Source organism: Ursus maritimus, unplaced genomic scaffold (assembly GCF_017311325.1).
Source record: "Ursus maritimus isolate PB19 unplaced genomic scaffold, ASM1731132v1 scaffold_24, whole genome shotgun sequence".
Classification (NCBI taxonomy): Eukaryota; Metazoa; Chordata; class Mammalia; order Carnivora; family Ursidae; genus Ursus; species Ursus maritimus.
The window spans coordinates 6,517,071-6,540,728 of NW_024424897.1; the positions used below are offsets into that span (position 1 = coordinate 6,517,071).

Here is a 23,658-nt window from a genome sequence, read left to right on the forward strand (position 1 = left end):
CGCCCCCCCCCCCCCCCGCCCCGGGAGCCCTCCCTGCTCTGCCCACCGGGGGCTGCGGCCTCCTGGAAAGAAGACGCCGTGGCAGATGGGGAAGGGTGGTCTGGTTTTCACATGGATGGAAAATCACAATACTTGGGGACGGACTAAGATGTGTGACAACAGTGAAAATGCAGACCACGGCCAATCACGCACGACCCGGGGTGCTCACAGGTGGCGGCCAAGGGCCAGGGCGGGGGGTGGCACGGCCTATGGACTCCCCAGTTCCTACAAATCCCAGGTCTTCCTCCCTCTCCCTCCAAGACCACCATGGGCTCCCGGAGAGCTAGCATGGTCGCTCTGTCCAAGATATGAACACTGGGCCATGCAGGAGGCTGCAAAGTTTCCCGAACGTGGGCTGAGCAAGGCACCGAAATAAAAAAGGGGAGGGGGGCTGGGGACCTGAGACCCCACCCCAGACAGGCAGCTCCAGGCCAAGCTGCTCTGGGCTCCAGGACGGGTGGGCCAGACCCAGGGCTGGGGGCACGCCAGGAAGGGTTAGGAAGGACCCCCAGGTCCTGAAGCAGAAGGCACATTGAAAATGCAGAGTTCACTAGTCACCTGTCTTTCCAAGGAAGGCTGGCCCAGCAGACACATGCATGCTTGTGACAGGGATGGGACCACGGAAGAGCTGGTGAGGTGGCCAGAAACCCACTGCTCCTTCCATGAGAAAGTGCCCCATCTCACTCCACAGCACCCAAGGGTCATGGAGAGTATGAACAGAGCACCCACAGTCTGGCTCAAAAGGGAGGGGGAGCAGGGACAGCCAAGCCTGCTGCCCCCCACAGGCCTGACCTCTTAGAGGGCGGGAAGCAGAGCCTGCTCACGGCCACGTGCTCACGGTGCTCCCAAGCCACTGTGATGGTGGCTGGGGGTGGCTCCCTTTCGTGCTCCTTATACACTGCCCCTCGGTAACTGCGGGAGACCCTGCGGGCCCCAATGGGGCAGTCAGGAGAGCAGAGGATCCCTTTGAGGGGTCACGGGCTCTGGGCTTTAAACCATCTCCCGGGCTGAGTCATCACGGGCTCAGGAGCTCAGGACAGGCGCTGGCACCTACGGCAAGACCCTCACAGCGACAGGCCGGGGACCCTGGTGCTGACCAACACTTCCTGTTCTTGCCTCGGGGGCTGGCCAGGCCCTCCCGGGGAGTGGCACCTGGCCACTCCAGGCCTGAAGGGAAGGCGGGACCTGCCTGTGGCTGGCAACCCCCATGGGGAGGAGGGTTAGGGCCTGGGACTCACCCTGAGGCTGCGGCTGCTCGTGGAGCAGATTCCCCAGACAAGGGTGCACGAGGGTCTGGGACAAAGGAGGAGGGGGCGTGGTGTCTGCTATAAATAGTGGCAGTGCCAGCACTGCGTCCCCACTGTGTGGGGGAGGAGCCTGCCCCTGGTGGTTGTCTGGTGGGACCTGTGTGTAGAGCAGGAGACAAGCCTGGAACCTGGGGCAGCTGTGCGCCCAGGCTGTGGCTGGGGTACCTGGAAAAAGGGTCACCTGGCAAGTGAGGCGCAGTACAGACTGTGCGGAATCCTGGCGGGGGAGAAGACCCCCAGCCAGAGATGGGAAGGGGCCCCTCCGAAAGTCCGGCCTCGCCTGCCCCAAGGAACCCTGGGAAGGAGCTAGATCTAGGCTCTGCAGGGGTGAAGGTGAGTGGGGGCGCCGGAGTGGAGCCCCCACCTCTCTTACCGCCAGACACATCCTGCCATCAGACCTTGGTCTCGCTGAGGACGATGTTGGCGGTGACGAAGAAGAAGCAGGAGAAAGCCCAGAGCAGCACAAAGCCCACCCAGAAGGTGTGGCGGAAAGGGGACCCATGCTTGTTGACAGTCCCGTAGCCCAAGGTCAACTGGGTGTCCTTGCGGCAGTGGTACACCAGGAAGGCGGGGATGACGTACTGGATGCCCGTGCCGGCGTAGGCCCCCGTGATGCCCACCAGGGACTCCAGGTCATGGGTGCAGAAGGCCACCAGCACCGGGGGCAGCAGGGTGATGGCGGGGAACACCACGCGGTCCACTACCCAGGGGTACGTGCCCCCCTCGCGGTGGAAGAGCGTCTTCCAGTTGTTGCGGAGGGTCACGGCGATGATGGGGAAGTTGGTGCTGATGGTGAAGACGGGGAAGAGGCCCAGGAAGAAGCGCACGGCGGCCACGCTCACAACGTCGCAGCGCGCGAAGTTGAGGGTGTACATGTCCATGAGGCTGTCGCCGCGGAAGCAGAAGATGGCGGTGAAGCAGAGGAGGCCATAGAAGGCGAGGATGAGCACGTAGTCCAGGAAGACCAGGCACGTGAGGTGGCGCTTGGAGGACACAGGCGTGACGAGGGACGGCAGAGAGTGCTGGCACATGAACGAGTAGACGCACACGCCGAACAGGTTCCGGACCCCCGCGAGGTCAGCCGGGGGTGGGTGCCCCTCCCGGTGCCCATGCCCGATGCGGACCAGCGCCAGCACGATCATGATGGCAAAAGCTGGAAGACAAGGGGGCAGTTAGCCCGCTGAGTGGAACCGGCCCCTCCCGGACAGCTCTTGGTTTGGAGGCGCCCGCCGAGGGGCCGGAGCTCCAGAAGCGTGAAGCTCACGTACCCTGATGGCCACGTGGTGGCAAAGGCCAGCAGTGGCTACTGACCGTGCTCCCTCTCCCCAGCGGGTGAGGGAATGTGCCTCTCGGGGGATCTGGGCATGAGAAGGGGCTGTGCTGGGGCAGTGGGCAGGGCGGCCCCACGCTGTCTTCTCTGAGGAGTGCATGCTCCTGGCCAGGCGCTGCCCGGCTCCCTTGTGGGGCCTCTGCCGCTCCCTGGCTTGGAGCAGAACTCGTGTTCACTCTCCCTCCCTCGGCTTAAAGAATGTATGTCTGGGGAGGTGGGGGGCGTGGAGGGGTAAGGGGTGCGGGGCATTTGGGAGGACGAGTCCTCTGGGGCCACGGGCATCTGCTAGAGGCATGTGAGGGGGAGAGGGAAAGTGTCGGCAGCTCTGAAAAGGGGTGGGCGCCCAGGGGCCTATAGCAGGCAGGAGGGTGCCCACGGTCACTCGAGGGGAGAAATGGTACCAAGACCGATGTTGGGGAGAGCTGAACCCCCTGAGCTGCTGGCCTCAAGGCTGGTGCATGGTCCTGTTCTCCTGGGGCTGGTGGCAGAGGTAGGGGCCAGGGGAGTGACTGTGACCTGGGTTTTCTAGAGGGGAAGGGGACCTAGGACTCTCTGTTCAGAGCAAACAGGGTTCCTCCTGGCTTTAGCCGGCAGGCTTCTACAAACAGACCTCCTAGGGATCTCACACCTGGAGCTCCGGAATGTAAGCCCTGCTACCCAGACTGCCCAGGATCGCCACCGTTCGCCACTCAATTCACACAGGAACCGCCGGCCCCATCTCGTTTTGGGAGTTCACAAACCCCTGTTGTGTCTATTCAGACCAGACCAGAGGGCCCCTCTGGCCTGTGGTCCGTGTCCCTTGACATCCGTTTCTGGGCCGCACAGGCAAGCAGGAAGGGGCAGCGGGCTTTAAGAGGCCAGCCTCTCTGAGGCACAGGGCCCCTCCCCACGGGAGAGGCTGGGGGTCTCCCCACCATCCCCTTAGGCCACATCACACCCCCTGGCTCCCTGGCAGGAGGCCTTCCTCCTGGGACTCACAGAAAGCCAGACCAGTGTCTTCCCACAATGACACCTGGGAGTGGGAGCGACAGGAATGTCATCTATTACTGTTAATCAGAACTGTCTGACACAGGGGACAGGAGTGGGGGGGAGGGGGGAGCAAGGGAAGAGGCCTGTGCAAACTGCCAATAAAGAAGATGATTTGTTTCCTCCTCAGCCCGCTCCAGTCCCTGCCACTTGCCTCCAGGGGCGCCGCGACCCTTACTGCTCCAGAGACACTGCCTTCCGCGCTCCAGCAGGTCAATGGGAAAGCAGCAGCTGCTTGGCTCCTCCTGCGGGGTCTTAGCCCAGGGAGCTGTCTCTGCATTAACCCCTGGCAGGTGGAGAGGGGTGACAGGACAGCCCGGGACCCGGCAGCCTGGCTCATCAGATGTGTGGGGCTGAGTGCAGGAGGGAGGTGCAGGGCAGAGATCGGTGTGGAAGACCCGCACCTCAGGAAATTGCTGGGCCAAGCTGGAGGTGGAGTCCCGGGGGCCAGAAAGGGTTACAGCTCGGAGCTGAGCAGTCAGGTGCCTACGGACAGGGAGGGCTGGGGCCGCCTGGGGATGAGCTGTTCAAGAGGCTGCCGCTGACAGTTCTGCAAGATTCAAACCCTGCTCTGCCACCACCATCTCACATGTCACCTCGTGACCTGGTGCCACTCGCAGCTTGGAAAGAGGCGCGTGGAGAAACCTGTCCCTGTGGCTCGGCCTCAGGGCCCTGGGTGCGGTGGGAGAAGACGGAAAGCCAGCAACCCCGAGTCACTGAGTCAGGGCTGCCTCCAGCCCCGGATGCTGGCTAGGGCCTCTCTCCCCACCTTCCTCCTCAAGGCTCCAACTCCAGGGAGTGGTGGGACACACCGGCTTGCTGACTTTAAGGGGAGCTGTCTGGGCAGCCCTGGGCTTTCCTTACCGCAAATACACCAATTTACGGAGGTTTCCAAAGACAGGAGACGGAGTTTTTAAAGCACACGGAGGGGTGGGCAACCTCCATCCCGAATGTATAGCTACTGACAGGTGGCTTCTGGAGTCACTGTCTTGGGAGCTGCGTCTTTATGTCAGTGATGATATGGGACATTTTCTAGAACTTTCAGGGCGGCTTACAAAGGCATGGCTATGGGAGATGAGAAAATGTATGTCACAATCTTCTAGCTATAATTAGGCTTACATCACAACACTATCACCTGGATTAGTCACCCACCTTGTTCTCTTACTCAAGTCTATTTCCAAAAATCAGATCCACCCCCAAGGGCTAGATGTTGGATCCTATCCAGGAATGAAGATGCCAGAGGCTCTCGGGAGACGATTCCAGCATGGAGAAGTGGCAGCTCCTGGAGAAGGTCCCAGAGGGGGACAGTCTCACCTGGGGGCCATCCCCTGTGAGCCCCACCCCCGCCAGCCGCACGCTGTGCCGCTCTGTGAAACGCTCACACAAGCTGCACAGAAAAGCAGAGCTGCTTCGTTTGCCCCTGGATCCTGACCCAGTGCCTGCCACTTCATGCTCCAGTCAGGGGAAGAGGGGCATTTGTCGGAGCCGCATGTGATGAGCACCCTGCTCCGAGCTGAGCCGCTCTTCCAAGGAGCAGACGCCCGAGGAACACCGCCGGGGCGTGGAATGCACTGAGGACGGGCTCTGTGACAGGAGCCCCAGCAAACCGTGGGAAAGGGCAGTGGAAGCGTGAGGCCGGTGAGCCCTTTCAGTCTCCCCACCCCTGCCTGCCCTATCACGGCGAGGACACAGGGTGGGTGCTGGCCTGTTCTCAGGAGTGGAGAGGCAAGGGCCAATGTTCCGGCCCGGTCTCCCAGTTGGCAAGTTCAAAAGAAACCAGGGATACCCCAAACTTCATGCTGTAATGGAGGGACAGAGAGAGAAGGGATGGGAAGGAAGGAGGGCCAGGTCCTGGACCGGAGGCGCCAGGACTCACCCCTGCACTGCTGTCCGGCCCCTCCCCTTGCGACCACACCCCCTCGCCCCTGGCTCTTCCCTCCCGCGGCCGCTGGAGGAGCAGAGTTCAACAGCCATCTCCTAGATTGATGGTCCCGTTCCTGGGAGACAGCTGCTCCCCTAAACTCATGAGGCCTGATAATAAATCAAGATGAAAGGAGGGTGACAGGCTGGGAGCAACAGACTCTGTCAGGAAATGTGACAGAGAGCAGGGTCCTGAGTGTCCACACTGACGCCCGAGATGGCTGGCCACCACCAGACACGCTTGCACCCACCTGGCCACGGCTGTGTGGGAGGTGCCGATGGACACCGGACAGAGCAGTGAGCGCTCCCTGACGTCTTGGTGACCGGGGCCTGCGGTTCCCGGAGGGCAGGGCTGGCCTGACTTCTCTCTGACTGCACCACCCCCGCCCCCAATGCTCAGAGAACCCAGGGGAGGGGATGAGGGTCACAGCCCACACCCACCTGCACCCTCGCTGGAATTCACACAACAAGGGCAAGGAGGTGCAGCGAGTTGCCGGGGAGGGTTCTGTGGTGGGGAAGGAGGGGAGGGCCTGACACATGTCACAGGAGGGGTGGCTGTCGGCCTTGGGAGGCACAGCTGTGAGGTGATGAGGCAGGACAAGAGACTTCTCTTTAAATAGCTGAAGTAACAGCCCGTGTGAAGTTGCACTTGTTCCGTGTAAGTCATGGCTCGGCTGGGACCACCCACCCACCCACCCAGCCAACAAAGCTGTGCTGCGTGCCCACGTGCCCCGGCACTGTTCCGGACCCCTGGGGACAGTGCACTGAGCAAATACAGTCCCTGTCTCTCGGGAGCCCACCATCCAGGGAACGGACAGAAGTTGCAGAGACAAATTACAATGAAAGAAAGAACTGGTAACAGCCACATTAGCTGCAGGGTAGGTGATGAGATCCCCACTGTGGGAGGGGTCCCAGTCCTGTCCAAGCCCATGGGCAGAAGACCAGCCAGAGGGAGACCAGGCCTCAGGACGCCATTCTGGCAGCAGGAGGCCGGGCCCCCCAGGAGCATCTCCGTTTCTGGCCTCCCTACCCGAGTGACTTGGCCTGGAGCGGTGTGCGACCCTCACATGCTTCCTCTGGCAGCTGCTGAGTTCCAGCTTCCGGCCTCACCACATCCACTGGCTTTGGGGCACAGCCTGTCCCCTGCTCTTGCACGTCCAGTCCTCGGGAGCCCTGGGCAGATGGCTGAGCAAAGACACCTCCCTTCCCTCTCTGAGGACAGGTTCGAAGTAAATTTTACACCAGGAACGTCCCGCGTGACAAGGTCAGTGTCCCATCACGGGGACATCGGCAACTTCAAGCATGGTGGTCAAGGTGGTACTGGGTACCAGGTGTCCTCGCATTTACCCAGCCACTAACTGGGCTCTCAAAGCCATCAGAAGGGAAACCCTGCTTTCCAGACTTCCTGCTCCTCCTCTCTCTCCAGCAAGAGCCGGATAAGCAGCCCGGCCAGGAGCTGCGGGGCCTCACGGCTGTCTGTCCCCACAGCCCCACTCCTCTTGGAGAATAGGGCAGGTGGACCAATACCCTTTTGAACTCCTGCCCAGGGGCAAAGGTGGTCCCAGTTTACAACGGGAGGAGTGCGAGACAAGCAGCAGGGCTCAGCCTCCCCTGGGTCCCCCTCTCCTGGGCCCCTCGCCCTAGGGCCTCACTGGCTGTGGGAAGCCATAGGTGGGCCAGGGCCTCCTAGGAGAAGCTGACTTGCTCTTGGGACAGAGTGGGGGACGAGCAGGGGTCTGAGGGTGGGGTTCCGGTTCTGGTTCCAGCTCTCCCTCCACGTGCCCAAACCCATCCCTGGGTAAGTGAGCAAGGGCCAGCCTGTGCTGCAGGGGTGGATAGGGAGGAGCTCCTTCCGGGGCCTCCAGCAGCAGAGAAAGTGGTGGCTGACACTGACTAGGCCTCTGGGCTCTGGTGAGGCTCTCCCCACTGCTCGTGGAGTGTGGGGGAAGCCTGGGTAGGGCTCCACTTTCCTTACAGAATTCCAGGGTTTGTGTGGTGCGGGCATGAGCTGGGCCACCTCCCCTGGCACCCCTGGAGTTGGGGAGCATGGGGCAGGGCACTCCTTGCCTGGAGGGGGGCAGGGCAGAGCTCTCCCTGGAGCCCCCTGCCCAACCCCTCAACCGCCCCCAGGATGTCCCCCAGGCCTTCCCGGCAATCAGCTGCTGTATCCCCTCTCATCTGGGCCAGGCTGCTTCCTGGAGAGCCGCCCCTCAAGTCCCTGACCTCCGAACCTAGCCCCAGAAGTCCCGAGGCTGTGGTAGGCCCCAGCCTGTGCTGCCCCAGATATCTTGCTGTTCTCTGAGCTCTGTAAGTGGCTTTAGCTCGGACACATGCGAGGCGGAGGCCATCCGTCAAGGCGGCTGTCACGAGACGGCACTCTCTTCTCCAAGCAGAGAATCAACATGCCAGGGCTAATGATAATGCACGGCCGTGCTGTGCCCATCCCCAGAGCTGGATCTGGGGCGGACCTGGCACCGGCTTCCTCCTTTACCACAGCGCTGCCCTCGGAGGATGCTGGGCACAGATGTGTCTCTCCTTAGGCTGGTCGGAGGTTGGCCAGGGCCTCCTGAGATTCAGGAGTGCGGGAGGGGGTGGGAGCTGATGGGGTGACACCTGGCTGAGCTGAGAACAGCTGGAGACAAGCAGTTTCAAAGCCCCTAAGCAGCACCAGGTGACAGGGCATTTGTGCCTTAACTAACAGGACCGACAGGGAACCGAGAACCGTTTCGCAGGCTCCCGAGACCCCCAGGGCCAGGGGCTCACTTCCAGAAGCTCGAAGTCCCTGGAAACCACCACGGGGAGGGAAGGAGGCTGCTGCTCTTCCTCTGAACAAGGTCAGCTTCTCAAGTTACTCTGGATTCAACCAGGTCCTGCCACTGAACTGTGTCATCTTGGATGGTCCTGTCACTTGTCACTGTCTCTATTTACCATCTTTAAAAGTGGAGGTGATCACGGCGCACCTCACGGAGGATGGGACAAGATGGAGGAGCGAAGCACCTGGGGGGAGCTATCCTTCAGCAACATGGAAGGCACTTTTATCATTGCAGAAACCTCATCTCCCATCCCGAAAACCGTGGTCATGGGCAGGGATTCTCCTCTTGCTACGAGGAGGGGAATGGGCTCATCCTAGGGACCCCACCTGCCCTGGCGAGGTCAGGTGCAGTCATAACCCTTCCAGGAACATTCCCTGTTCTGGGCCTCTCTGGCCCAGGTGTCAGACCTGGGCTGCTCACGCCTGTTCTGTGAACCAAGCAGCTCCCTCTTGCTCCACGTAAGGCCAAACAAGGACAAGGTGTCCCCGCCACTCTGTCATCTGGGGGGACCCTGGGTGTGTGCTCTTTCTGAACGGGGCTGAGACTGAGAAGGAATTATGTTTGGATTTTGGGGCTCACATTGGTCCATCCTCCTTTGGCCGTCACCCTCCCACCTGAGCACAGGCTGTGGGTCAGAGTGGGGGCTCCTTTCATGCCCCCAGAAGACAGGATATCCCGGCCTGTCATGCTGGGAGGAGTCCGCTTGGCGAAAAATGAGAAGTTCCCTCACAGACGTGCTTGTCTGCAAACGCACGTCAGGCCGGAGTCAGATTTTATCTCGGGCCGTAAGACATTCTGGGATTGCTGGCCTTGCCTGTAGTAACTCGTGAAAAGTCACCTGTGTTTCCACAGAAGGGAGGGAATTCAAAGCCAATCGAACTACCTTCCCACGCTGAGTCAGCCCCTGTGGTTTCTGGAGGACCCCAGCTCTGTCGTCCTCATGGTCACTGTCGTCGTCATCATCATGGAGAAAGAGAAGGACACATCTGGATAATTAACTTACGGACTGAGGTTCCACTCTGCGGCTATATTATTTATTTCAAAAGAGGCGCCTGGCCGGCTCAGTCAGCAGAGCATGCGACTCTTGATCTCGGGGTTGTGAGTTTGAGCCCCATGTTAGGTGCAGAGATTACTTAAAAATATTTACCTCCGAGAACTCAGAGCGGAGTTCCTTTTTCCAAGTGTCCTGGGAGGAGGGGGCCGTGGGCAAAGAGCAGGTATTTGAGTCTCTAAAACTATCAAGTCTCAAGTAGGAAATCAAGCGTCTGGCCTTTCCGTCCCTCCCCTTCCCACACCCTCCAAGCACGGCAAGTGGCGCCCGGGAGGCAAGTGTCTCCATTTTTCATTCTTCCGCTGTCAGAGCGCAGTCTGTAATGGCTGGAACAGCGAAGCCGTGGGGCCTCTGGCTAGGAGCCAACTCATCTCCCTCCGAGACTGCAAACATAAAACTTCGGCTCTGTCACTTTTCCTGAAAGCCGCTCCGTCCACTCCTCTTGTTGTGGACTGAATTATCTCCGCCTCCAGCTCCCATGCAGAAGCCCTGACCCCCAACAAGACTGCCTGGAGATGGGCCTCTAAGGTGGTGACGATGGTTCAATGAGGTCATTAAGGCCCTAATGTGATGGGACCCACGTTCTTATAGGAGAAGCAAGAGGTGCCAGAGCTGTCTCCCTGCACACAGAGAAAAGCTTCCGGGAGGAACAGCAAGATGGTGGCCAGCTGCAAGCTAGGAAGAGAGGCCGCACCAGAAACCAACCCTGCCAGCACCTTGATCTTGGGTTTTGAGCCTCCAGAACCGAGAAAGTAAATCTCTACTGTTTAAGCCACGCAGCCTGCAGTATTCGGTCCTGGCAGCCTGGGCTGACGGGGGCATCTCTCCAGCACCAGCCAGACGCACAGACAAACCAGCACGGAGAAGGTGCAGGGAACACAACGAGAGACAGTGCTACAATGAGGCAGCTCAGGGGTCCCATGCTGCCGTGGGCCCCATTAGCTCTGAGACACCCAGGGCTGCTTCTGATGCACGGCTGAGCTTCACTCTGGCCCACGTGAGGTCCAGTTCTGTGCAGAGACACACCTGCAACCCCCGCCACTGGTCAGAGGCCTCGCCCTGCTGATCACAAGCTGGGCTTCACCTCCTTCCCCTTGCCAGTGTCCAGGAAGCTGGCCCACGACCTCTTGGCCTCCTGGGCCGGCCAGCACACATCTCAGCCACATGCAGAGCAAAGCTGTTGACAACAAGGGCTGCTCACAGAAGCGGGGTGGCCGTGTGGTGGCCTTTACTTGGGGCCCAGCAGGGCTCCTGGGTCAGTCCCATTAACGAAAGGGGCAATCTGGTGGCATGGGGCTGCCTTTTCAGCGAACTTTAACTGGGTGCCCACTCTGCCCTGAGAGCAGGAAGACAGAAACTCCAGCTTCCTCTCCTTCAAAGTGCGTTTGCAGAGAGAACTTTTAGAAAACCAAGAATCAAGACCGAAATGAAACCTCCGCAGAAAGGTTTTCTTGGATTCCCTCCACTGGCTGAGGAACGAGAAGCCGCACACTCGATGGCCCAGAGAGGGGGTGGGCGGGGCGATGCTGAAGGCCAATGCTGGCTGGCTGCTGAGTGGGGGTGGGGGTGCCGAAGGACCCCCTTCCCGGCCCTCTGAAGAGCACTGGTTGAGGGGACAGCAGTGAGTGGCTGTGGAGGAATTCATATACCACGCCGGCATGTTGAGCCAACAGGATGTGGGGAACAGATGGCCCAGACGGAGAAGACCCCTGGCTGCTGGTGGTGACAGAGCACAGCAGTCCCGCCACGAGGCGCTTGGCTGAATCAGTCATGGATCTGCAGGGGAGTCAGCCAAGCGGCCGCAGAGAATTTCGGGGACAGGTAAAAGCAGAGCCCTTACATTCCCAGGTGACGGTCCCCTCCTGGGGACCTTCTGCTTCTTGGGCCACCACCGCCGAGTCCCACCTCTCCCTGCTGGCTTAGTCTGGAAGACAAATCTGGGGCACTTGCTGGGGGGAGGAAGGGAAAGCTGGGCTGAGGAGCTTCATGAGGTTCGAGTCTGCCCACGGACGCTCGGAGAGGCTGGAGCCTGACCCACTTTGAGGGGAGCACAGAGACGGGCGTGATGGGCACCACGCTGCTCTGAATACACAATCAGAGAAAGGAGCCCTGTGGGTCCTCACCAGCCCAGACCGAGGAGGGCTGCTGTGCTCCAGAGCAGTCTTTATTAGAAAGAATCAGGTTTTTAATAACACCAAGTGGGGCACCCCGAGCTGAGCCAGGCATCTGCAGCGGAAGCTGGTAATGGGGGGGATGCAGTGATGCCGTCTCAGCCCCTCCTGCTGGAGAGCTCATGCCAGCCATCCCAGGTTGGGACAGTCCACAGTCATTTGCTTAGGGGTTTAGGGCTCAGGTTCTGTGGCCATAGCTACCGGGCCTGTGGGACAGCACTTCTGGCTGTGTCTCCTACTGACCACTGACAGAGCAAGAACCAGGACCTAAGAGGAAGCCCTGGGCCGTTGCAGGAGATGCACCTGCTTCTCATTTCTCTCAGGCTCAAGCTTCCTTGAAGGTGGTGAGGGGGGAGGCCGGTGGGGTGCAGGGGTGCACTGGGGACCGGCGCTGGGGTGGAGCAGAGGGAAGGCTGACAGAACCAACCAGAGAGGCTTCAAGATCTTACTGCCGGGGCCACAGATCCTTCTGGAGGTGGCCTGGGCCATGTCCCTGATCTCATGGCCAGCCCCAAGGGAGGCTCCTGCGGAGGCCACCCCTGGATGTACCGGCCAACAGAGATGCTGATGGTGGGGCCCCAGATCGTGGCTGCTACCCGGGGCCAGGCACAGAGCTAACAGCCCTCTCCCCACGATTCTGGATCCCATTTTATCTTCATGGCTGCTCCATGGGGGGAGTTCTGCCCTGGCCACTGCCAGACAAGCAACCTGGCTGAGGCAGGCGTGCGCTGTCTGTGCACACTGGGACCCGCGAGGAAGGGACAACGGGACGAGGCGCCACAGCGAAGCCTCGGGCTGGGGAGCCTGCTGCTGATCAGAGGTGACTGCTGAGTGACGGGACGGCAAGCAGGGCTGGTCGGGAAGTCCGGTAAAGCCCGAACGATAGTCTCACCTGCCGGATGGCACCTGGAGCCCATGTGGGCACTTGTGAATTCAGAGGCACCTGGGCTGCCCAGAACTTATCTGGGGAGCAAAAGAGAAGAATCAACACCGACACTTATCATACAGCTCCTGCATTTTCCTGGACAAGTGGCTATTTGCAAAGGCCCATTCTGGCAGCAGGAGGTGCTAATAACTGGAGGAGGGTACCGAGGTGGCCACGAGCAAACAAGCAAGCGCCCTGAGCTCCGGGGGCCCTGCTCAGGGCAGGGCTTCTGCAGTGTTCCCCAGCCTCATTTCAACAGATGGCAGAACAAATTCCTAATTAAGCACAAGAAAGTTTCCGGCTCAGCACATTTATTTATGATTTTCCGGTCCCTTTGGTGCTCATTCTTCCCTTTTGTCTTCCTAGAACCCAAGTCGGCTTATTGCCACCCTGCGCTCCCGCTCGGCTCTCTTGGACAGTCTGGGCCCTAATCTGGGGAGAGGGAAGGGGCAGGGCATGTGGGAGTGTGGGAAAGGAGGGAGGGTCAGGGGGGGACACGGCCACACAGCTGCTTCTCAGAAGCAAAATGAAAGGAGTTCATTGCAAACTGACGACTTGGCGCAGACTAGAGAGGACAAACGGGGCTTTGGTGCTTTCTGCCTTTGGAGGTTTCTAGAAAAACCACCTGGGGTGAGCTTGGGCCAGAGGAGAGACCCCCCTCTCAAACATCCTGCGGGCAGACCCCAATCCTTCCTACAACAGGGCTGCCTGTTTGCTGGTGCCTGGCAGCTCCCTGGGACTCCTCCATCCCCTTCGTCCCCTTCCTTGGCTCCATGCCTGCGGCCCCCGGGGCCACGATGAGGGAAACCCCTCCCGCCACCATGGAGGAAAGGCCCAGGTGGCTCCCATGTCCGCTGCTGGGAACTTAACCCTAGGCTTGGCTACTGTCTAGAGTTTATTAACTGGGCAATTTTTCTTTCGCTTCGGAGCGCTTTGCATCACAGAGAGGTTAGCTTTCCAGGCACAGGGGTCTGAGCCTCTCCGGGAGAAGAATGACTGCCTGCATGGTCACCCAGAACGCCCTGGAGAACAGTGCTGCGGAGAGGCCAGTGCCATGTGATTATCTCTCAGATCGAAGGGAGAAAAGAGGCAGACAACTTGCAGTGACAACAATGTCACCACGCAAAAACACAAGAGTGGGTGACCTTCACATGCTGCTCTCTCCCTCGGGCCCTCACTGCTGTCAAGCACCCCTCTCAAGGCCACTGTCACCTCACAGGGCCCAGGAGCCCGAGGGAGGGAGACACGGAGGATGCCCGCTGCAGTCCGCGGGACTAACCAGCCTGGCTGCCCGGTGGGAGGGGCTCTGGTTGGGAGAAGGGGAGGCAAAATGGGGTCACAAGGGGGCAGGACGGTTCTACTCTGAGAGGAGGAGAGGACTCCGAGAGCAGCGTGGAAAGGGAGCAAGGACTGCTCTGAGAGGCTTTTGAGCCCCCTGGGGCCCTGCTGGCAACGGAAGCCCAGTGCCTTCTCTGCAGCGGGAGCTGAGTTTGGAGGTGTCTCCCACCCTGTGCTGGGACAGGCACTCCTTATTTACCACCAGCCTCCTCCTCTCCCTCTTAACAACCTCCTTCCTTGTAATGAACTCATCACTCACCAGATGTAGGGAGGACTCGGGTGCGCTCGACAAGCTCAGGGGTGTCTCGGAAGCTATTAACGGTCACTATCTGGGCAGCCCTCTCGTGGGCTGACGCGGGGATTCACCACGCCCCCACCCTGCTCCTGCCCTCCCTGGTGAGGACTACTGAGATGGCAGGTCAAGGACAGCCAGTCCGGAGTGGGGGCGGGGCAGGACTTTCGGGACCGGCTGTCACCTGTGGCCTGTCGGGAGCAGAGGAGCGGTGACAACAGAGGTGGGTCAGGCCGAGAAGAGGAGGCATGCTTTTCTCTGAATACTGCTTTACTGAGAAAACTTTTCCTTCTGAAGATCACTAGGGCTTACATTTACTTCTTTTTTTTTTTTTTTTAAGATATATATTTATTTGAAAGAGAGAGAGCACAAGCCGGGGGAGAGGCAGAGGGAGAGAGAGAAGCAGACTCCCCACTGAGCAGGGAGCCCGATGCGGGGCTCGATCCCAGGACCCTGGGATCATGACCTGAGCCAAAGGCAGACGCTTAAGCAACTGAGCCACCCAGGGGCCCCTCATCTACTTCTTATGAGCAGACTTAAAAGGAGAAGGGTGGACAGCAGGGATTGTGATCTCTGCTGATCCCAACTTTGGGATGTAAGCCCTCCTGGGACCCAAAGGGGCTCCATTCCAGCACCTAATCCTTGGAGCCAGCATGGTCCTCATCTTGTAAGTAACGAGTTCTCATTTTTTCCCAGGTGGTCACGTTACTTTAACCCGGGGCTTTGAAATGTGTGAATAAAATTTGCAAACAGCACCTGGAAGGTGCATATAGGATTGGACCAGCTGAGTGGGGCAGACTAGGAATCCCGCTCCATCCAGGTCTTGGACTAGTGTCCTCCTGCTCCCTTGACTTGGCTGGGTGATGGAAGGACAGGTGTATCACGTTACAGAGGCCTCAAAGTTAACATAGCAAATGACTCAGTCCAGCTCTCAATTCCGTGCAAGGAAGGACCAAGGTGGAAAGAAGTTACAGGCTGCCGAGTCGGGCTCAAGACAAGGCAGGACTCCCCAGTGCTGACAACCACCCCTTCCGAGTGGAGCAGGGGCCTTCCCTGTCGTGAGCTCCTGGGCAAGAGGCCACCTGTGTGTGTGCTTGCGGAAGCAGGGACTACACTGGATGACCGCCGCGGTCCCTCCCGACCGAAGACGCCAGGACCCCCAGGACGCAGTGGCTCGTGTACCGGGATTCTGTAATCCTGAGCAGGATGTGCCAAAACTGCCGGAAATCATTTTTATCAGAAGCTGTTCTGTGCTCGCCATGATCTAGTGTTGAGGGCTGGCATGGAATGAGGAGCAAAGTGCGCCCTGAATCCTGATGAGGGGCCCTGGGGCAGATGCAATGGCAAAGGGAGCTAGAGAAGAGGGTCAGGAGGGAGGAGTCCCGACCTCGGGTTCCTCGGGAACCTCTGTGTGGGGGCAGGCGAGGTGCCGGAGGCTGGGCAGACCCCCTCTGCCAGCCTCTCAAACAGAACAGCAACGGTATTCTTTGCCTTTAGACCAAAACGGGAATACAAACGATCCCAGAGCATGTGCTGGCCCACAGGGACCCCACAGCCTCCTGTCCTGGGGCTAGGGGGCTCAGCAGCTGGGGCCCTCCGGGACCGTGCGGCGGAATGAATGAGCTCCCTACCGCAAACCTGCTTTAGGGGGAGAGACCCTCAAACACCCGAGGACGATGGCGCTCTTGCTCAATAGGGCATTAGTCAGTCACAAGGCATCGTAGATGGTGGGGGGGGTCTTTCCACGCCCCACCGTCCGGCAGAGCGGAGCCGCTCTCGTGCCCTGAAGGGAGCTGAGCCTGACCCAGTGCTGGAGCCCTGGCTCAGCCTGGGGGACAGAGGGGACCCCGCACGCGCGTGGGAAAAAGGCTGGGCCTAGCTCAGGCTCCGTCCACACTACGTGATCTTCGTCGGGGCTGTGTTTCCCCTGCCCCCTCCTGGTTCTCGGGAGTCCACGGAACCCCCGCCACCTTCCAGCTACGCCGTGAGCTTGCATGGCTGTCTTGGAAAGGGTAAGGAAGGGATGAGAGGAGAAAGGGCAGACTCGAGAGGTCTCTCACTCACCAACCCATCTCATCAGGGAGGTCAGGATCTGCAGGTACTTGGTCTTCTGGACGTCAAAGAAGGTGAAGGGTCCAAGGAGGAGAGTGAAGACAGCCTGGGTGACAGAAACAAGTGTGAGGGGTGCAGGGGCTGGGCGCACGTGGCACACCGCGCATGTGTGGGGGAGGACGCGCTGTCCACACGGCCTCTGCCCCTGGCGGCCGGTCCTAACCGCGGTGTGCACCTGGGCCGCTGGAGGAGGCTCCCTGGGGGCCAACAGCACCGCTAGAGGAGTTCCCCCGGGGTGCGACATTAATCCAGAGCCGTGCTCTGGGGCTGTTCCTCATGCCTCCTGTCCCGAGACAAATTTCTGGGCAAGCCCCAGGCAACACCCCAGGGACATCGCCTGCTACTTCTCTTCAGCAAATGCCCAGGGTTCCCGGCCCCACACAGAGCTGGGCACGAGTCCCGACGAGGTGTGAGACAGCAGGAATCTGAGGATCTGAGAGGAACCCAGGTGCGCCCTGGGCCCCCAGGTTACTGGGAAGACAGCACATAGGGAGGAGCGGACGCAGGGGCCCGACTACGCAGCGCAGCGGAGTGAAGATCGTGCTGCAGGCTCAGAGGAAAAGATCAATCGGGGTGTCATTACTCAATGTTTGTGACTTAAAGAGAAGGGAAAGCCTGGAGAGCCAGAGCCAGTGGCTTCCAGGGCAGATCTCAGAGGCCTATCTTGGACCAAGAAGAGAAGGGACCTCAGCCAGGAAAAGTGGGAGCGGAGTTTGGGGCTCAATCCTCTTTCCCTGTGAAGAACAAGGAAAACCAAGTGGTTACTCAGAAAAAAAAAATTCAAACCGTATCTTAGAAAACCAGTCCGTGGGGAATTTGAACCCTCTCTGCAAAGGAAAATGGGGGTAAGCCTGGCACGGCAGAGCCGGGCTGGGGGCTGAGGGGGGGGTTAGGATTTCCGTGCCAAATTGGTTGCTCAGGGAGCAGAGGAATTAAAAGCTGCCGGTTGGCGTTATGACGATGGTACCATTTCCAATCTGCCACTCGGAAGCAGCAGAGGCAACACACCTTATTAACATTTACACTGCGCATTTTATCACGTTAACGCTAATGACGCTCGCCAGAGGCGCAGCAGGCGGGCGCCCGAACGTGGGAAGCATGGCTCACTATGGCGAGTCGGGCTCTGGCCCTGTGATCTGGGGGGAGACATCACAGCTGCTCAGCCTGGCGGCCAGGCCCCCCACCCCCACTCCCCCGTGACAGGGTGACAGGCAGGCGGGCGCTGGCGGAAGGGGGGCTGTGCCCGTCCCTCCCCCACCCCCATCCGCAAGGAGAGCGGGAAGTGGGAGAAGCTGTGACCTCTTATCCAAGTCCATTATCACTGTGAGGATGACACCAGAGACTAAAGTACCGCTTAAGGAGAAGGCTCTAATTAGCTGGGGGACAAGGCCTCCAGGCAGGCTCCAGGGCTGGGAGACTTCTGGAAAGGGCTTTTTGCTGGGGGCCTGGAACCAGCTCTGCTTCCGCCAGGAGGAGGGGAAGCGCCATTAGGCTGGGGTGCCTGGGGGAGAGCGGGGGGTGCCTGGGGGTGAGGGGGATGAGGGCGGGGAGGCGGCGTCCCCTGCAGGCCGGACTCAGTGAGGCAGTCAGCAGTACCACCAGCCTGTCCTTCTGGAAAATAACCACTTTAGGGAAACTTCAACAGAATTTCTTTCTTGAAGGGTGGGAGAGGGAGAGCTCTTGAGGAAGCATACATACAGAGCCACTTGCCACAGATGTTTCCAAACAACTGTGGCCTGCTCAGACATGGACTTTGGTGCGTCCCGGCAGGTGTGGGGGCCTCCCCTCCAATCTGCGGTGCCCACGGCACGTGCTGGACATTTGCTTAGGGGCAGCTTACGTGGGAGGTCAGAGCTCATCTTTGAAGCCTAAAGACTGGTTTTCAGAAGGTTCTACTATGTATAACTGAGGTGGGGGAGGCAGGGGGGGGGTGCCAGGCAGCAGAACCAGCCCCAAAGGCAGGCAGGGAATCCTGCTGCTGCAGCCTGCCAGGTCCTTCTCAGAGGCTACACCGTCTTTATCCTCCTCCCGGCAGCTGTTCACCAAAATCCTTTTACACAAGAGGATGCATTTTATAAAACCCGGTAGGGTGGGATCCCAGCCCCCTAAGAGCTTCCCTCTTTTTAAAGACACGAAGCATACAAGCACGAGTGGAAAAGGTCGAGCAAGAAGTGTACGTGAGGTGCCATCCGAGTGGTGGGGAACAGGAGTACAGAGGGGCTCACACCTGCCTGACCCTCCCACGTCCGGTTCTAGGGACGGCAGTGGGGACTGGTTGTGGAGGGTTCTTTTGGAAGATTCGGTCGACAGCTGTGACACCCCTGGTGGGCCGCTGGCCGGGATGTGGTTTTAACGCTCAGGAGCACAGACTGACCGCACCACTCCGCAAGCGGGAAGCACAGGGCCCACGTGGACAGAGCAAACGGGCACAGACCCTTGCATGGCCTCTAGCTCACGCATCGGAGGGAACCTAGACCAAGACACACAGTACAGGCTGGGGCTAATTAAGGAACAGGTGTCCTCTGCAAATTAGTTAGAGCCAGACCCGCAGGGGCCGACATCCAGAGCCGGAAAGGACGCCATAGTGTGGCTGCCAGGTCTCTGGGAAGAAAGGGGACGCCGGAAGAGAAATGGCCCCCATGTTCCCAGGGTCTAGCGGGGACGGAGTTCATCTCTGAATGCTGAACAGCCAAGCGTGGCACCTTCTGTTTTCCCTTTCCTTTTTCAAAAAGAAGAGATAAAAAGCCAAGAGACAGCCTATCCTCTTGGGCCTTCTTGTCTAGCCCACATGACATTATAAATTAGCCGGCTCCTGGGGCGCCTGGGTGGCACAGCGGTTAAGTGTCTGCCTTCGGCTCAGGGCGTGATCCCGGCGTTCTGGGATCGAGCCCCACATCAGGCTCTTCTGCTATGAGCCTGCTTCTTCCTCTCCCACTCCCCCTGCTTGTGTTCCCTCTCTCGCTGGCTGTCTCTATCTCTGTCGAATAAATAAATAAAATCTTAAAAAAAAAAATAATAAATTAGCCGGCTCCTGAGCAATGGTCCAACCCCCAAATGCCATTGATCAGTTCAAACTCAGCCTCTGTTCAAGGACTCTCCCAGCCCAACTCATTCCAGGAGGCAGGGACAGCAACTGCTGCAGCTAAACGCGTTCCGGAAAAAGAAAAAGAAATAAAGAACAATTCTTTGGTTTCTAATGAAATCTTTAAATTGGTCACTGGGAACAAAGTCTGAGACAGACCTGGGAGGGTGCAAATGGGGCCGCTCGGGTCTCTTCTTTGGGTCGGTGAGTTTAAATGTGCACCAAAGGCCCCATGGCGACCTTGCCAGTCTTGATGGACACAAGGCAGCTCAGCGGCTAAGGCCCCACCAGCAGTGCTTGGGCATGGCCTTCAGAGTGTCCTGGTCTACACTCGGCGTCTACAGTTCTGCCCAGCTGCCTCTCTCCTGCATCCCCGCGTAGGTTAAGCACACGACGCACCTCCAGCCGCTCCAGCTCCGAACTCCTGGCAACCGCTGACTCCTTCCTAACTCTGTACTAGTGTCCGTGACTGTATAACTTGGTAGCTTAAAACCACAGAAATGTATTTCTCATCGTCCTCGGGGGGAATGGAGCACAGGGCATGGGCTCCTGACCTTGCCTGGCTGGGGCTGTGGTGGGAACATCCAGGGGAACTTCACAGAGAAAGTGATATCTCAGGGAAGGGGAACCAGGTAGGCAAAGGGCTGGGGAGAGGTCAGGACTGTCCCCTTGGGGAATCTGTCCCGATCCCTTTGTCCCTGTCTTCCCCTTCCTGGGGAGAGAGCCAGCTGGTGCCAGTGTTTTCCCCCTCGCTCAGCCCCAACCACACCTGCGTCTTTCTTGTTCACTTCAGAACAAAGTCCAGTGGCCCATGATCTGGTTCCAGCCACCTTTTTCAAACTTGTCTCTGAAGATACCAGCCCTAGAACCTACTTTCCAGCAGCCGTGGGCTGCGAGTCCCTCATGTGCCCAGAGCCTTCCTGCCACTGGGCCTTTGCTCAGCAAGCTCTATTTCTGTTGGCCCAAGTTCTGCCACAAATCCCACTCCAGAATCCGCTCCTGCACCCAGTCATTGTTTCCACTTCCCCTCCCTGGAATCAATCACGCTTCCCCCATGAGCCCTCGCCGGCTCTGCCTGGGCAGTGGCTGCGGCTCCCGCACACCATGTTCCCCCAGTGCTGGGCACGGTGCCCCCCCATGGATGGGCTGACCCAACGACACGGGACTAGAGCCCCAGCCCTCTGCTTGCCTGAGACAGGAAGAGAATCCCCTCCTCAAAATCAGTCTGACAGATGTGGGAAAGGCCAGTGTGGGTCGCACTCGGGGATTCCCAGGACAGGATGATGGCTCTGCTGAGACCCCGAAGGGCAGATGCTCACGTCCACACGAGCCGGCTGGCGTCTGGTAGCTGAAGGCTAGCCGCTAACTCAGGCCGCCACTTTCCCCTTGGGAGTGGTTCGAAGCCCTGTGAGCAGCCAGCCTTTAGCTAGGGAATGGGAGAAGCACACACTCCTTAAGAGACTGGATCTTTCCGTCAGAAACCCTCGAGTCACAGCTGCCGAGGGTGAGCCACGTCCCCCACCTGCCTCCCTCCTCAACTCCCCCTTGTTTCATCCCCAGAACCAGCCCAGGCCTGGCTGAGGCTCTGCCCTCCGTCGAGGGTACAAAACGGGGAAGCAGGAGTGGGTGGGTCACCCCTGGAGCACAAAAGTGCAGCATCTCTCCGTTCTCCAAATTTCTCTGTAAGGTTAGCCGGTCAGAGAAACGACACGAAAACTCAAAGCTATTGCTCAGCCCACACTAAACTCCAGCGTAACAACAGGTCGAGTCTCTGGGTCCCGCCCCCGCCCTCTTGGCTGGACAAGCTCGTCACCCCCTTTCTTGTTGTCAATTCCACGCAAAAGTCTGCTCCTGCGCGTGGCTGCTGTCTTCTGTTCCCTCACGTCCACCTCAACCCTGTCGTCCTCTGCTGGTCCTGCTGACCACGGCCTCACGACTACGCTGTCCCGCGGGAACCTCACCGCCGGATGCTGCGGGTCCCCGGTACTTTACACAGTGCTCACACGTGCGGTTTCATGTCAAGCTCCTGGCCATCTGTGAAGTCACCAGGCAGGCGATGGTGCCTCATTTTAGTGATGAGGGGGCCGAGGGACCAGGGAGGTGCGCAGGGGAAGAAGGCGGCTGAGAGGCAGTGAGTGGCAGTCTCCTAACCCCATCCCTCTGTCCGTTGCGATCCCTGCACGCTGCATACCATTAGGCTGTTTTCCCGACACCTCCTGTTCCCACATCGAACCACTTCTCAGCCTCATGCCTTTACCCTCGTGATCCCACCCGCTGACACAAAGTTTCACTCTCTGCCTCCCTTACTCTGGTTGCTTTTGCGGCTCTGCTCGGGGACCAGTTTCCTCAGCCCGGAGCTCCTCCCTCGGGCTCTTGACTGGAATAACAAACACACAGTCGGTACCACGTTGCCTAATTCTGGTAGGTTCTGAGTTGCCTTCTCATGGGTTGATTTTGCGTGTGCCCCCCCAGAGTGCCTGCATCCCTGTTCACCCCAACACCCAGGAAGGCTCGGCACACGTGAAATGCCCGCTGAGCAGAATACAGTGGATTTGGTGGAGGAAGCACCTGGTGGAAAGGTGTAACCCCGCAGCGGGGGGAGAGGCAACCCCGTCTTGCTGACTTGCCTTGTACCCTCTACCAGTCCCTCCTGCCATGGGCAGCGTCTGAACTGGCAGAGCGCACAGTGCACAGGTACGCAAGCCACCCGCTTCGCCCAAGAGCGGTTCGCTGTGTCAGGAAAAAGCTCTCTTCCTCCAACAGTTGTGAAATCAACATGCTTTGATTTAGGAAGAGCAAACTGAAGCAGCATTTGCTTTGAGCGGACCCACTGGTTTTAGGAGAGAATGATATTTAGCCCTAATAAGGAGAAAAGGCCCCTCTGAGAAGAGGGGCTCTCAGCTGCCTTCCATGAGCTCATCTCCCTGGACCCCCAGCAAGGAAGGGGCTGGGACCACTCTGTGAATCTGCCTGGCCCCCAGAAGGGGCGATGTCTTAGAAGAAACCTAATGTCAAGAACTGAAGGTCTTCGAAGCAGGGACTCTGTCCATGCCTTCCCCTGGGAGACAGTGGACTCACAGTTCCCAGTCACAGACCGGTCACCCCCCAGTTCTTCTATTACAAAACAAAATTAAAGCCCCAAATCCTGTTCGCTGTCATCTCTTCTCCTGCTGGGAAGATGAGCAGTGAACCGCAGCTTCTAACCAGAACTTAAACTTGGGTGAAATTCAACAAGACCCATAGTCCATCTGGCCTCCCTCAAAAAGGGGCAAGGGCAGGGTGGGGGTGGAGAGAGAGAGACAGAGAGAGGGCCTGCTGTTCATGGAGAAAAGGGAAGACAGGAGAGAAGGATGTGCTAAAGAGACGGCCACCATACAGAACGTCCTAGAACCTCTAAGCCAGTCCACGGGACAAAGACCGATACACCAATTACCTCCTGCAAAAAGAAACAGTGAGAAAACCTAGCAGAGAAGCAGTCAGTCAGCCGACTGTCAATACAGCCAGCGAGGGCTCCCTCGAGGCCCTGTCCCCCAACCCAGACAGAAGCAACGGGGCAGCATCCGGTGGGGACGAAGGCCAAATGGTCAAGGCCAGCAATGGCCAGCGAAGCACAAAGGTGATGCTTCCGTGGCGCTCTCTGGCTCCCGGCGCCGGAGGAAGCTTGGGGCTGGCGCTACCACGAATGTGGAGGATGTGGCGGGCCGGGGGGACCTGCTGGATGGCCAGTTCCTGGAGCGCCTGATTTATTTAGTTCCTCTAAAAGTGAGGGCTCTGGGGCTCATCTGCTTGTGGCTCCCACAGTGCAGCAAGATGGAGCTTCCAAGAGACCAGGATTCAGCCACGAGCCGCTGCCTCTGCACACCGCCCATCAGCTCCCGGAGCACCAACATAAAAGGCGAGCCGATCCACTGAGAGCCTTCCTGGTCTAGGGTTTGGGGTGGGGTGGCAGCTTGATTTCTCTGTTATTTTAGCAAGAGTGACAAAGTAACAAGTCTTAGGAGGTGGAATGGCGACACTTTGCCTGCTCTGCCCTAAACACGCGGGGATCCCCAGGGGCTGACTATGGACGACGCGGTCTCAGCACGCACAGGGCTCAGGCCGCTGGTTCTGGCAGAGGTGGGGACGCGCTGGTGGCACAGCTGAGCTCTGGATGGGTCCTGGAGGCTATCTCGAGTGACAAGGGCAATGAGCGCCCAGGTTACGGGCAGCCCTCGTTCCAGGGCGCCAGGGGTTAAAAGTTAATTGGGGTTAA

At 59.0% G+C, this 23,658-nt stretch overlaps 1 protein-coding gene across 1 annotated transcript in view; it reads right to left on the reverse strand.

Annotated features, from left to right (window-relative positions):
- Positions 1-8: 8 nt before the first annotated feature.
- The window catches only part of TMEM104 (transmembrane protein 104), a 54,566-nt gene continuing 30,916 nt past the window's right edge, over positions 9-23,658 (reverse strand). The window contains exons 9-10 of the mRNA XM_008693739.2: positions 16,277-16,370; positions 9-2,499 (exon numbers count right to left, since the gene is read on the reverse strand). Of these exons, the coding sequence (XP_008691961.2) occupies positions 1,739-2,499; positions 16,277-16,370 (855 nt within the window). The 3' untranslated portion in view covers positions 9-1,738. The remainder of the gene's footprint in view (positions 2,500-16,276; positions 16,371-23,658) is intronic.